General features: G+C 38.7%; 2 protein-coding genes across 2 annotated transcripts; one reads left to right on the plus strand and one right to left on the minus strand.

Moving 5' to 3' along the window:
- Positions 1-516: 516 nt before the first annotated feature.
- On the plus strand, positions 517-1,025 carry C7H15orf65 (chromosome 7 C15orf65 homolog; the record flags this gene model as incomplete). Its single annotated transcript, XM_040600276.1, has 1 exon — positions 517-1,025. A coding segment is annotated over one exon (321 nt), but the record flags the coding sequence as incomplete, so codon positions are not given.
- A 672-nt stretch (positions 1,026-1,697) lies between these two features.
- On the minus strand, positions 1,698-11,388 carry DNAAF4 (dynein axonemal assembly factor 4). The gene is made up of 9 exons (XM_040602326.1): positions 11,214-11,388; positions 10,509-10,656; positions 9,985-10,118; positions 8,802-9,042; positions 7,909-8,054; positions 7,139-7,248; positions 6,330-6,483; positions 5,174-5,279; positions 1,698-3,783 (listed from the first exon to the last, which is right to left on the minus strand). The coding sequence occupies exons 1-9, from the start codon at positions 11,334-11,336 to the stop codon at positions 3,674-3,676; spliced, it is 1,272 nt and encodes a 423-aa protein (XP_040458260.1). The 5' UTR covers positions 11,337-11,388; the 3' UTR covers positions 1,698-3,673.
- Between the last annotated feature and the right edge of the window lie 3,644 nt (positions 11,389-15,032).

Here is a 15,032-nt window from a genome sequence, read left to right on the forward strand (position 1 = left end):
AAAAACCCAAAACATAATGCATGTGAACATGAGCGAGGAAGTACAGTCATTTGGACATTTCCTTAAGGCTCTGTTTTAGCATACATATCTCTGGATATTAGAAAAAGCAAAGACAAAACCAAAACAAACCGCCCACAAAGCCTCACTGTCTTCTTACTCTCAATTCATATTTTTATTATCCACACTTCATTATTTCTGCCACGTTCTATGCTCAAGATTATCACTAATGCAGAAATTGATGAAAATTCCAATTTTTACTATACTCCAGAGTCAACATGAATTCATTTCTCCCTGTCCACAGTTTACTAAATAAGGTCAAAAGTCAGTTTGTCATTCAGTTCCTCACTCCTCACCATCCATGTATTTCAATACACATCTTGAGCAACATTTGCTCTGACCACAAACATTTAACAAATTTGAAATGCTTTGTCCTGCTAGTTGAAAAGCTGAATTAAAATCCGTCTCCTTAGTAGGGAAGGAAGGTGACTTATGCTGAGAAACTGCCATCAAATATGAACACTGAGCAAAAATTATCTCCTCATCTGCCTCTGTACAAATCCTGGCAACCCAGTGTTTTCCTGGATGCTGACCCCTGCAACACTCATGACCCATGGTTCTCTAACAAAGCCTCAGGTTTTACTGTTTGAAACAACAGCTTCAAGTGAATATGGTGCTACACCACCTGTCTCACAGGTGGTACCCTGTATTTCTCATCCACTGGATCAAACCTTTTCAAAACACTTACTCACTCGTGGGTCATTCCAAGATCATTATTTCAACTGTGCCATTGACAGAAGCAGGGTATATGACTACCCCAATTTCCAGCACACTCTGTAAAAATGCGTCTCCATCCTTTTATCATAGATTTAGACTAGACACTTAGCTTTAAGAAAACAAACCTGACTGTTATTTCAGTCATTCTGGGAATAACTGTCAATATCTGCTGGGTTGTTGTGGTATCACTCCAGCCCCACACAGCTGCTCACTCACTTCCCCCATGTCAGGATGGGGGAGAGAATTGGAAGAGTGAAAGTGAGAAAACTTGCGGTTTGAGATAAAGACAGTTTAATAGGTAAAGCAAAAGCCATGCACACAAGCAAAGCAAAACAAGGAATTCGTTCACCGTTTCCCATGGGCAGGCAGGTGTTCAGCCACCTCCAGGACAGCAGAGCTGCACCACACGTAACGGTTACTTGGGAAGACAAAATGCCATCACTCACAAACAAACACACACACACACACACACCCCTTCTTCCCCCAGCTTTATGTGCTGAGCATGATGTTCTGTGGCGTGGAATATCCCTTGGGCCAGTTGGGCTCAGCTGTCCCAGCTGTGTTCCCTCTCAACTTCTTGCTGCCCCCCCAGGCTGCTCGCTGCTGGGGTGTGAGAGGCAGAAAGGCCTTGGCTCTGTGTGAGCTCTGCTCAGCAGGAACTACAACATCCCTCTGTTATCAACGCTGTTTTCAACACCGAGTCCAAAGCACAGCCCCATACCAGCTACTATGAAGAAAATTAACTCCGTCCCAGCCAAAACCAGCATATGAGTTGAATAAGACGTATCAAAAAGGATGTAACCCATTTGAAGACACACTTCTCCCAATCAGGCCTAAACCCGTAAAATTAAAACTTGTGAAACTGGTATCATAAATGTGGAACTCTAATTTTTAAAAATAATTAAGTGCAAGAGACATTGACCTCAAGGTTTATTTGTTTTAATTGAAGTATTTTCTGGTTTTAAAACTTAAAGTCAGTCTCCACATTCCTACGTCTCAGGACATAATACCATAACACATATGACTGATACGGTGTACATACTGTCAGCTTAAGTATCGAAAAGTTTAGCATCCGTTTGCTCCCAATATAATCGGATTAAACAGGCAGATATCACTTCTATTTCACAGCAGTAGAAAAAGGTGCCTGTCTATATCAAAAACAGCCTTGAGTAGCTATAACAGATCACTACAATTCAAACAGCCTATACAGATGTATACAGACTGTTCTAATAGGCTCTGGAACGAACACAGAAAATCAGGAACTTGCAATCAGCATCTGCTTCTTAGCATATCTTTTTCCCCCACTGCCAGTGTCTCTCCTCTTTAGCCCCACCTTCCCCTCAGTAATTATAAGAAAGAAAAAGTCATATTTTGAAAAGTATACCATTACACTCAAACGAGACATTAAAGCTCCTGCACTGCCCTCCTTCCAACTGCTATTAAAAAAAAAAAGGTATTTTCACCCCCTTCCATTGCAGCGCGGTAGGTATCTGTAGGAAAGAAGGAACAGCAGCTACCCCAGACATTTCTGGCTCACCTTCAGCACTCCTCTCAAGGCTCTAAGTAAAGCAGCTGGCAGCGACGCCTGCCACCTTCTCCCTGTTCCAAGAGTACAAAAATTACACAGAGTAACATACATCTGCACAATAAATATTTTCTCCTGAAGACAGAAATCAGTCATAAATGGTATTCAGGGAACAGACTGATGTGCAAAATTCAGAAATCTGCTAAAGCTGCCACTGAAAGGAGTGTAGTTGAAACAGTCACATTTTGGATAAAATGCCTAACAAAACAGAACCATTTCAAGTCCAGTGTCTCAAGAATACAAATACTAACATATATATAAACAATACAATTTTATATTAACGTTCTTCCACTATCGAAAACAACAGGTGCAGGGCCTCAAAGCACAGTGTCATGTAACTTTACAACACTTGTAATGTTACTAGGATGGTACCTTTTTTGAGAATCTTTAATCACACCAGTATTCATGAGATACTGGCCAATGTTAACAGAGTACAAATTAAAATGCTAGCTCAAGAAAAGTATATATTGTCATATAAATAACAACGGTTTTGATTTTTACAGAATATGCTGTACAGCCACACTGTAAGATTACTAATTGTAGTAGGATGGAAGTAGTAAGTCATATTTATTGATAGGACAACTTATCACAGGATTAATTTACCACTACACTACAATACAACACCACAGGTTTATAATTTTTCCAATTACCTTGTTCGGTCAGCCCAAACAAATGTTTCATAATAGTCTGAAAATATTCAATGTACCTTACTTAATGTTAAAAAGAATGTTCTGCACTACATAATATCTACCTCTGTGCTTCCAGGTGGAGGTTTTCCAAATTAGATGCCTGAATTAGAGCATATATATTCACGGTCTTAGTTTCAGGTACAGCAAGCACTATGAACAATAGGAAAAGAGGAAAGCATATAACCATAATCATATAACACATAACTTTTTCAGCTTTGGTGGAGAACAAAAAGACAAGAAGCTAACAGGTGTTGACTATATGGAGCTAGTGAAGTTGTTTGAAAATCCGTTGTCTAGATTCAGGAGATATTTCCAGGAAAATATTTCATTTAGTTATGAGTAACTTTAAATCAAGTCCCAAAAGCATGTTTTAATATTTGGCCCACCAATATTTCAGAGAAAGCAAAAACATTACAACTGTATCAAAATGATACAAAATATATCTAATCGTATTTGTTATAATGCTATACTTTCCAAAAATAGTAATTCATATATCCAATCTTTTACCAATACTGTAGGTGTTCTGAGTGAAACAGAAAAATGTCTAGTTGACAACGTATTAAAGATTCCTTCTGATGCCCTCAAAAGGCGTTCCTGTCAAAAACCTCCTTTTAATTTTTTTAAATTAAGAATCCTGTGTTGTTCCTTGAATTAGGTTTCGAATCTTCTCAGCATCTTCTTCTATAGTTTTATTTTTAGGATCAATCTTGAGAGCTGCTTCATAATCCTGGAGACCTAATATAGATACATTAATAAGAATGTCAATCAATAATGCAAGAAAAGCATCCTCTTCAGCAACTAACTGGAAATAACTGCTCTCTAGTCATAGACATAAAATACTGATCTTGAGTTTTGCTGTTGAGCAAGATGAAATCAGAATGATGTTAGGTTTAACTTTTGTCAGTAAATACATTTGTATTTTGTTTACATTATTTTACAAACCATTTTAGTGGAAACATGGCTATGTAAACATTTCCAGGTATTGAAACATGAAAACAGAACTTCATTCACGTGTGTGTGTGTGTGTGTGCCTGTGTGCGTGCATGCATGAGGGGAGTGTTCAAACGTGTTCAGCAGAAGAGAGAAAAATTGAGTCACAGAATGAAAGTGCATGAAAACAAAACAAAAAAAAGACATGAACTGTGAATACTAGAGTTTGGCGGGGGGGTGGGGGGGTGGGGAGGGGGGGCCGGAAAGCAAGCCATGAGTACAGGAAGTAAAATAAAATCTTGTTCTCTTTTTTCTAAGGTTTCCAAGTGCAAATAAAGCTGTAAGGGAATGACAAAGCGATTTATAGGTAGAAAAAGGTAAACAATGGGAAAAAGCTTAGTATTTCAACACTGCTGTTTTGAATATACTTCACTTTCTGTTATCGACTTCCACTTGCAAATTTGCCGTACAAAACTAAACTGATAGTCTTGGAGAACTCAGTAAGGACACTTAATTTAGGTATTTTCTTGATGAAACATTTTGCTCATCAATACAGGTTTCATACATCATGCCACAAAGATACATTTACTAAGCACTTCACAAGCAAATATTATAGAAATATTTTAGTTAATTTGTTCTATAATTGGAAATACTGTAAATATAATCTCAAGACCAACAAAACATTCCTTCATGAAGAGCAAAATTAGCACAACCTAGTTTTATATCAGTTTGCATCCTACATCTGAATGCTTCCCAATGCAAATACCTCATCTCTGACCTTCCAATCATTCCTCACTAATACATTCCATGGCCACCAAGCTGCTATGGTCAATAGCTGGCCATTACATAAGGAAAGACTGACCCAGCAGATCAAACAGAGGATATGCAACTTGCTAAAGCCTTTTCCTCAATGGAAAAACTAATTTATACTCTTTAATTTAAAGGTACAATTTATTTTCTTAAAACTTGTAAAGATTTTTCAAGTGCAGTTGTAATTAGCCAGTAAATAAATAATAATAATAATAAATTAAGGAATACAGTATAAAGGTTCATAACAAAGAGACATAGATTGTTTGGCCTCCTTTGACATTCCTCCTGAAATAATAAAGGTGTGAGCATTCTCATTGAGCTAAACTGAATTACTGTCACGTCACCATAAATTCATGTGCATGTTTTCACAAAATCAAGGTCTCACCTTCAGTATATAATTGCAGCTGACAAAATGCTGTTCCACGTCTCACGTACGCTTTCACTCGAGCATTCTCGTTATCGGGAACAGGTGGTGTCAATAGTTCTAGCGCCTTTACAAATGAAAACACCCAGTATCTTTAGCGGTAGTTTTTTCATTATAGTGTTTTTCTGATTTACACACACTTCTCTCACCTAATTACTATTATTATACAGCAACATAATATCTATTCAAATAGAAATAGAAAATAACTATTCAAATTTAACTATATGGCTTGTGAATCTATTCATCAAGATTTATATCTGTCACACCACATTTTGCTAAATACAGTTTCATTGCCATGGCTAAAAATGGACAAATACTGCAATAAATGTTTATTGCAGTCAAATAATGTATTCTGTCTTCATACACGATACTGCATACCATGCCACAAAAAAAAAAAGCAAACAACCCCCGCCCCCAAAAAAAAACCAAAACCCCAGCCCTATAAAAGCACCTGTGTTGTTGTAGTCACTAGAAAAAAACAAGTTTCAAGCCTCAAGTACTTACTAGTTCAAAGAATAATAATTATGGGAAAACTTTCTCAGGATTATTCAGGTGCCATTCAAGATCACTCCTCTCTCATTGCACAAATAACAGCTGCTAAAACATCCAGATGATACAGCCCTCCTATAAAAATGTCTGGTTTGTTGAGTTTTGGTTGTTGGGGTTTTTTTTATTAAGGTATTTCTCATTACTACCACCCTTTTTTTTTTTAGCTCCCACCAAACGAAGAACACCACAACATAATACAAAAGGTATCTGTATTTTCTTTCTTTTCAGTTCAAAGTTGTCTTTTTTTTTTCAAGTGTATATATTGCTGCAATATTTTACCTGTAAAGAAATGTGTACTGAGTCAACATATGGCCATTCATCCCAAATGTGTGGAAGCACGGTTTGGGGGGTTTTGTTGTTGTTTTGGTTTGGTTTAAATCTGTGAAAGTTCATTAATTAATCACTATCAAATTTTAATATTTCACCATGGCTTCATTATATCAATTCTGAACTTAAAAATTTTGAATTGCACTAGCGAGGCTTCACAGATCTGCTTGAAACAGAAGCATCACAGTAGTAAATCACAATCATATATAAGACGACAGTCTGAGAGCCCATATATTTATACCTTCGAGGAATCCTCAATAGCTTTATGCAAATTTCTCAGTTTAAGGTGGCAAGCAGCACGATTCAGGTACAGTAGGGGAAGCTTATTGTTTAGCCGCACTGCGAGGTTATACGCGTTTACAGCTGCAAGATAGTTGCCCGTTGCAAACATTTTGCTAAGTTTAAAACAAAAAGCAAAACATGCACTTTAAACAAGGTGATAAATCACAAAATAAATACCTACTTCTTGTTAACAATTTGTTTTCAAAATTTTGTGGTTTTAGCAGCTTCTCCTTGGAAACGGCCATTGATAGCTTTTTCTGAGAACAACACAGCTGAAGTTCAGTCAGACTTGATGCTGACAATATAGCATACAGACACACAATAAAAATAGTCACTGCTCAAAACCAATGAAGAACAGTAAGAGCTGGACATGTCCATGCAGACACAGGACTAATTTTGAAAGCTGTATAAATATACCAATATTATTATCAAATTCCTGAAGCTGGTTTTAGACAGATGTTTAACCTCTCAATAAAAAGGAAAAATTAAAGGAAATCCACCCAGGTATAATATTGCATTGAATTAACTGTCCTCATAGAAGAATCGGCATTATGTGTTCACAATGATTTTGTCCATCGTGAGCTTCAGCAATTGCATCTCATGACTTTATCAGATTCAAACACCATAAGACATCAATAAATTCTCTACTACACAGACATTCACCATCTGTGTCTAGTATAACTAGAAAATATCAAAACTAAACAATAGTCGCACACTATATAACTAACATTTCATTTTAAATACATCTTCAAATGGAATCTAACTTACTTTCCTTTGTCCTTTAACCAGTCTGGGTTCTTCTCCTCTTCTTTTAAATCTTCCAGTTCAGACAAATCAGCAGTCACTGTTCTTCGAGCTTCTGCTTGTTTACATAGCCACTGCAAATATACAACATGCAAGTATTATTTCTGAAGGACACTTCAAATCCAAAAAAGGATTTTGCTTTCATCTGTTCACTCACTCCTATGAAAAGAATTCTATTTGCCACATATTTTGAACAGAGAAAAATATGAAATAATGTCACATTTGAAAAAGTTCCAAGTTCCCCCAATTATTTTATTACTATGTGAGAAGTAAGGTTACTGCACCCCTAACTATGTTTTTGTTTGCTCGCTTGTTTTGGAACTTCCAAATGCCTCTTTGTGTTCATTCAAAAGAACTTCAAAGAGCTAACTGTAAGCTTCTTTTTAAGAAGACAGAACTTAAAGAATCTTAAATATAAGAGTAAAGACATTTCAAATTTTGTACTTCGAGGAATTCAATCAATATTGCTGCCTTTTTTTCTTCCCCTCTCCAAAAAAGGAACATGCTGTTTATTAATCTACACAATCACATTTGGTGAAAATAATTTTTATATAAAAGTGTTTCTTATAATCTTAATTTAAATAAGAACAGCCTTCCTTGGAAGTGAAGAATCTTGCACAGGTAAGTTTCCATATCACAGGTAACATTTCTGTCAACTTACTGAATACACAGTAAATAATTCACCACCTTGGAAGACACAGAAGCGTCATACCAAAACAGAGAACGATCCTCACCTCCTCCTCTTCTGCGACACGAGATTCTCGCAGAGCTGTAGGAAAAACTCGTGATGTAAAGTTGATTTTAATTGTAGCAGCAGATCGAGGAGCTGGTAACTGCTCTTCCTTTAAATCTTCTGAAAACATACTGTAGGAACCATGACCTATGAAAAGAATTGGAGTACTGGAAATGAAAAACGAAGCAAAAGAGATTTTTCTGGTTTTCTAGCAAAGTCCAAAGTACACCTAATACAGAAATTCTGCACATTTGAACTACACCTCTAACAGCTGGAGAAAGGTTTAGACTTGTTCTTTTGAAGAGTAAGTTCAACAAATGTTTGTTCTTTCTGTATCGTGACATCTATTTACTGGCTACATTATCTGTCACATATTACCTTAAACTCATCTTACACCACTATCTCTGTCACTTACACGATTCTCCGACTGGGCAACTGCAAGAGCTAAAAGTAACCTCATCAAAACATAGAAACAAAACAAAAATGAAATATTTCCTGTTGGTTTAGTTCCCTGAATTGGCTCTCTGTGTGGTCAAGATATGGGATAGAGAGAGCAAAAGGAAACTATGCATTTCTGTGAACACCAGCAGTTAGGTAACTTAGGGTAATATGAACTCCACCCTCAGAAAATCAGCATCACACTGTCAGAAAGGCTTTCTGGTTTGCTTTCCTAAAGCTTACTTTTTCTCGTACTTCCAAGGACTTAAACGAGAGCTAAGAACTCACATGCTTTAGCTCAACAAATTGCCTGAAAATAAAGACACTAAAATAACCGCAAGGGAGAAGAATTAGTTCCTTATGGTAGAGACAAGACAAATGATGAATTAGAAATATCTAGGAACAAAGTTACATCCACACTTTAAAGAGTGATAAAACACACTTCAATAATACAACCTCCAGTAGGTTTGAGTCCAGTCTTGGAAGTTCCTTCAGTAGGAATCCTAGCTTTGCTCATTTTCCCCTTTTTCCTCTCCTTTAACTGCTCTGCTTCTTGATGCAGTTCCCCTTCTTTTTGTACCCTCTTTTGTTTCTCAGCATCTCTTTGCTGTTTTTTCCATAACTCCAACTCCTTAGTAACCTTCCGACGCTCCTTTTCTTTCAGATCTTCAATTCTTTTCCTTTCTGCTTCTTCTAGCTGTTTGAATGATAAACCTATGAGACATGCAACATCTGATCATAACAACACAACTATGTAAAAGTTACCATTATTTTCCCAAGCAAAGCATCATGAAAGAAGCCTAAAAATTATTGGGAGAGTAAAGATTTCTGATTAGCTTTTAAAAGTCACATCAGGACCAATCAGAAATAAGTTTTACTTCTAAACAATGAAAATCCTAGCCATGTATCAACGCAGATCTCTGGAATACACAGAAATGTAAAACATACAGCTTCATTTTAATACATTATTTCTTATTTCTCCTCTTTGAGATTATTACATAGGCAGAATAGATACAACATCACTACTCAGAAAGTCACTAACTGCAGTTAATTTTGGTCCAAGTTGCATAAGCAGTCTTAAAATTTCATTGTATAGTTTAAAAAAATCTGTTTAAACACAAATGAAGTGACCAGACTTTTTACATACATAAAAATTTTGAAAATAAATACACATAAAATATACATAAAACACAGAATGACAGAGATACACACACACAAAAAGAAATGAACAGCAAGTCTGATAGAAAATATAACAATAAAATATACAATTTTTTTAAAAAAAACGTTATTTTTGACAGTGCTAAATGACTAAATACTTGCGCTGATGCAAGGCCAGAAAGGATTACAGTTTTGCCACATGACTGTAGTCTCCTTTTAACTGACAAAAATCTGAGCACCTCACCGAAAATTTTCATTAGTATTACTAATGGAAAATGGCAACTTTTAAGTATGTTTTTTGTATTATTTTCATATTTGGTAATAAATGTGTTTTAAGTACAATTAAATAACAAGGTTCTCCACCACTGTAATAAAAATGAGTATTTTTCATATTTTTCAAGGTCCATTTAAGCAAGCAGCTGCCAGATTAGTTGGTAATTGTTTACCTGTACATGTGCTGTAGATTCCTTTCTAACCTTACCTTCATTGTGGCCTCCAAAGCATATTTTTTGTGTTCCTGCTTTGCAACTTTTTTTGCTTCTGCCTCCTCTTTTGCCTTTTCATGAGCTTTTAGAACAGCATTCTCTCTCAGATATTGCAGTTTCTCCTTGTCAGCTTAAAAAAAAAAAAAAATTTTAGTGATTTAGGCGTGAATGTCTGACGTTACATACCATATTCATAAAAACAGGATTCCTTTAGCTACTTAGTCTAGGAAAACACAACACAGTTCAAATTCCACAAGCTTTTCTCTAAAAAAGAAAAACTCAGATTTGCTCACACACACAATGTAAGTTTTACAAAAAAATTCTTTTTGTTTTGTGCACATTAGAGCCAGTAGATGTTGTGCCTGTTTTCATACGCTTTCTATTTTTAAAATGAAGAACAATGTTTAACTTCACAGATATCTAGCAGCAGAAATTTCACATTGCTCATTATAGCTTGTAAAGTTTTTTCACAGTTTGTGTTTCTTAACACTCAGTCTAATTTTCACATTAAGGAACTTACCATTTACTAGAGTTAGGGAATCCCACATGGCCACTTCTTTTTTATACAAAGTGAAGAAAATGATTCCATTTCCAATCTTTGCTGTGCTATTTGTGTCATCAATAGGAGCATATAAAACGGCTTCAAATAAGAAAGGAGGGATGCTTACCTATAAAAAGATAATTAATTTGAACCAATATTAAAAAGATTGAATTGAATCTCACATATTCAAAATACTCAGTACAAGCATACAGCAAACCTCAAGAAACATGTGCTATTGACAAAACTGATTTGCTTGGTATGCAGTAGGGAGGTTATGCATGTTGTGAGACTGGATAAAAAAGATTGAAAAAGTTGGTTCAGCACTGCAACAGAAGCCATGGACCTCAAATTTAGGATTATTATTCATAGTATAAGCAGAGTGTCTAATTCAGGCCATTTACAAGAGAAAAGGCAGCTAGCACCTATTGAGTAGCAAGAGCATTATTAATATGGAGGAGAATCAACAGTGGCAAAGCCATTATCTCTAGTGGGACAGGTACGTAACAGCCTGCAGCATACAAAAAGAGATTGTAGCGTAACTGTTACAAAATATTATACGCTTAACGTCACGGCGTATGAAGCGTGTGCTTTTTAACAGAGCCATAAAGTGACTCCGAGCCACAGGCCCGCGGGCGCGGCACATCCCACGGCAGGGCCCGCACGCCGTGCTGCGCGGCCGCCCACCTTCAGGTACTGCTCGGTGCAGAAGATGTTGGCGGCGGTGACCCGGGCGCCGCGCAAGGGCAGCGAGAGGTACACGGCGGAGGCGGTCTGCCGCCAGCTGTACTCCCGCAGCCACACGGGCATGGCGGCCCCGTCGCTACGGCCGCGCCGCCGCCGTTGCTAGGGGCAGAAGAGCTTCCGGTGCTCTTCGAGGCCACTTCCGGGCCCCCGCACCGCCCCCGGAAGCTGCTGGCAGGACCCACCCGCGGCCTTCGGCGGCGCCGGCCCGCGGGGGGCGGCGGGGCCGGGGAGTGCCCCGAGGACCTCCCGCCGCTCCCCTGGAGCACGGCGGCAGTCGCGGAAGGGCGGCGGCCCCGGGAGCCGGCGGCAGCCCCAGCGAAGAGCGCCCTGCCGCAGCCGGCCCGCCCGCCGAACGGCGGCACAGGGGGACCGCGGCCCGCTGCGAGCCGGCGCGGCCCGGACCGCCCGCCCCCGGGGTGCCGCCTGCGGACGCTCTTCGCAGGGCGCACGGTAACGGCGCAGGCCGCTCGGTGATGAGCTGACCGGCACGGCCAGGGCAAGGGGGTCCTGGTCTGCATCACTCCCACCTACACATGGCGGGAAGGAATGCGGCTCCCATTATCCAAATACATTTCCATAAAGAGAGACAACTATTACTTTGAGAATCTCTGATAAAAACTATTACATCTGAGGACTGATTTAGCAGGACTCTGAAACTTCCAGATGTCCTCCAAAAATAGTTAGGTCATACTGGCAGCTCCGTGCTAGTGCCTCGCAATATTGTCTTATTTCGCTGTCTTTGCCAAACACCCGGGAGGGAGTTTGCACATTGTTGCTCAACTTTCCTCAAACAAACAGTAACACTGTATCTGCCAAAATAAAGTCTAGCTTAGAGAAAGCAACTGCTGCTGGGGGACATGGGTTGAAAGGCAAGCCAAACACATTTGGATAAACATTCAAGTATGTTTAAGTTCCTCAAAAGTATACAATTACTTAGAACTATTTGGAAAAGATCCAGAATCAAGGAGTCTACTCTCCCCCGTTTTCTTTCTTTTAAAATATGATGAAGAAAAATTGAGTTAAACATTGCACACATTAGCTAAGATTTCGTATGTATATCACTGAAGATTTAATTTTTATATTCTATTACATATATTCCAAAGCAATGTTCAAATGATAGTGGTTACTATTTAGTTATATATATATATATGTATAAAAGTAGATCTCACAGAGGTTTCAAACTTTTTTTCAGAGCAAGAAATCCATTGCAACTGATATTATTCCTGGGTTGTTCTTCACCTTCAGTCACTCACATCAATATCGTCTGGATTAATGCTTGCACAGAATGGAATCTGAGTACTGAATTATATTCCTCATTCCAAGAGCATTCAAAAGTACAAGAGGAAAGAGATCTAATTGAAAGTAAAAATGACTTACTTCAGGTCTTTTTGGCATGTGATTTTTTTTTTTAAACCTTGCATGACACATTTTCAGACTTACAGCAGGACCTGCACCATGGCATAAGGAGCCTTGCTGTCAGCTGCAGTGGCAAAAGAGACTTCTGTAGTTTATAGTTCTGAGCCTAGACTTACACCATGATGTCTCCATAAACAGACTGGTATCAGTCTAAGAAACTGTAAGATAAAATTAATAAGTAAATATAAGCTGAGGAAAGATTCCTCGTTACCTTTATTTAATATCTCTTAGTTGTCTGTATTGCAAGACAAACTTCAGGCAAGTGCAGACAATGATGAAACAAGGAAGTTCTAAACACCCCTTCTGTGCCATTCATTTTTTATAGACCAGTCCTCAAACTACAGCCCGCAGGCCAGATACAGCCCCCCAGGGTCCTCAATCCGGCCCCCAGTACTTACAGACCCCCCTGCCCGCCCCCCCCCCCCCCCCGCCGCCGGGGGTTGGGGGGGGAAACCAAGCAGCCGCAGATGACTGCCTGCCACTTCACCCACGCGCCGGCCCCCTGGTTAAAAAGTTTGAGGACCCCCATTATAGACCATTCTCCACTCTAAGAGATGTTCTTTTTTCCTAGAAAGATTCTTACCTCACTTACACTCCTTTTCCATACCCTTATCTTCCTTGCTCACCTCCAAAGCTTTCACAGTTCTACTATATTGAAAATGGAAAGGCTAAAGCTGCACATAGTGGTCAAAATCCTATTTGCCTGCTTCCTAGATGAAGTAACGAAGAGTTAGTAGTTGGAGGGGATAGTGTTTTGTTTTGTTGTAAATCGGGGTGTTCCAATAGCAGCATTGGCTAAAATGACTATAATGTAACAGTAACTCAAAATCTCCTACCACTCCAGAAGGCAGCTGTAGTCATCCAGAGTGTATCCTTCAGTTTTGGAGAGTTCATTCATGGAAAACAGAAGTCTTAAGAGTCGTGGAGTGCTGGTCTTCCACCTTGGTCATCCAGGTGTCATTTTTAGTTTAATCACAGAGAATATACTGAAATGAAGCAGCTTTTTATTTATTCCTGCCAGAAAGAACATGCTATGTATACACACTTTACAAGACAGGACATAGTTATGGTTACCTGGATTTGGTGTTCTGAATTTACACAAAACAGCTCCAGTACATTAATAAAAAAGTCTATTACTTAAAAACTAGATCTCCAATGCAAAGCTATGTATTTCACTCATAGAAGACACAGTAAATGTCACTAACATTTCTAAGTCAAAGCAGCAGATTTAGCTGCAGAAGGACACAAAAGGGACTGAGCAAGGTCTTGGATCAACCTTTAAAGTCTTGTATTGATGTGTATCTGCAGAAACACCACCTATGTCACACACATTTCACACTGCCAGCTTACTTGGACAAATGAGTGAGTTCTCACTATGACACTTGCAAAATAAACCAGAAGAGAGGTCCATTCAGGATCCTTCTTCAGTTGGCACCAACTTACGAGTCAAAAGTGCAAGAATCTTTGTAGTGAAGGGAGATAAATTTTTCCCTGGAAAACTTTATACTTAAATTCCTATCTCCTGTGCTACAAAGGATGGAGATTTATATTCCAGTCAGATCTTATTAATATTACTAATACTCTGGAACTTCCAGTTGCAAATACATACATACATCTCTTCCAGTGATTATTTCACTTCTAATGGCTTCAGAGGCTTTAACGGGGGGTGTGGGGTGTGAGGAATCCCTTAAATATCTTACATTTTCTTGTCTTTAATAAATAACCTTTTTTTCTCCCCCATCCTTTCTAAATCCTCTCTCATATCTCTCATCCCTCCATATTTTCTAAGAAAAGCAGGAACATTTTATGAGATGCTGTTGGAAGAAGGGTTCGCTGGAGTCAAGAAGACGCTCAATATGAGTTATGCATCTTGCTCAACTTTAGTAGTTTCTAACACTACTTATATAGAACCGATACACATGCGTATTCGTAAAGCAGAAATATAATCGGTTAGTAGTCTCTAAACACGCGCGGTTCTCACACCCCTAATTATCATGACTAAAATAAGCATTCTATCCATGTAGCTAATTGTGTTGCTGTGCTTCAGCCTTGTAGTTTGTTACTCCCTATTTTCCCATACCGGTCCCTATCTTTCTTGGCCCTGCACCTGCTTTCCCAGCAGCTGTAGCTTGTTACAGCCACGGCCGGTTGGCACAACATAATTACTTGGTCTCAGGATTCAAGAACAGCTCAAGGCTACCTTTCTTGTTAACTTCAGCACAGCAACTTCAGTACAATTCTGATTACAGGCCTATTCTAATACCAGGCCTGGATTGTGCAGATCTTCAGAGATTCTAAGGCCATGCTTCTGCAGCCATTCTTCTACAAGATGCTATTTATTCC

Source organism: Falco naumanni, chromosome 7 (genome assembly GCF_017639655.2).
Source record: "Falco naumanni isolate bFalNau1 chromosome 7, bFalNau1.pat, whole genome shotgun sequence".
In the NCBI taxonomy this organism is placed as follows: domain Eukaryota; kingdom Metazoa; phylum Chordata; class Aves; order Falconiformes; family Falconidae; genus Falco; species Falco naumanni.

Excerpts from the sequence above, each read along its gene's own strand:
- DNAAF4 (XM_040602326.1), bottom strand. The coding sequence starts at position 11,336 with ATGCCCGTGTGGCTGCGGGAGTACAGCTGGCGGCAGACCGCCTCCGCC. Across the intron at positions 8,055-8,801 it reads TGGACTCAAACCTACTGGAG|GTCATGGTTCCTACAGTATG; the intron begins GTTGTATTATTG and ends TTCTTTTCATAG. Across the intron at positions 6,484-7,138 it reads TGGTTAAAGGACAAAGGAAA|CAAAATGTTTGCAACGGGCA; the intron begins GTAAGTTAGATT and ends TTTTAAACTTAG.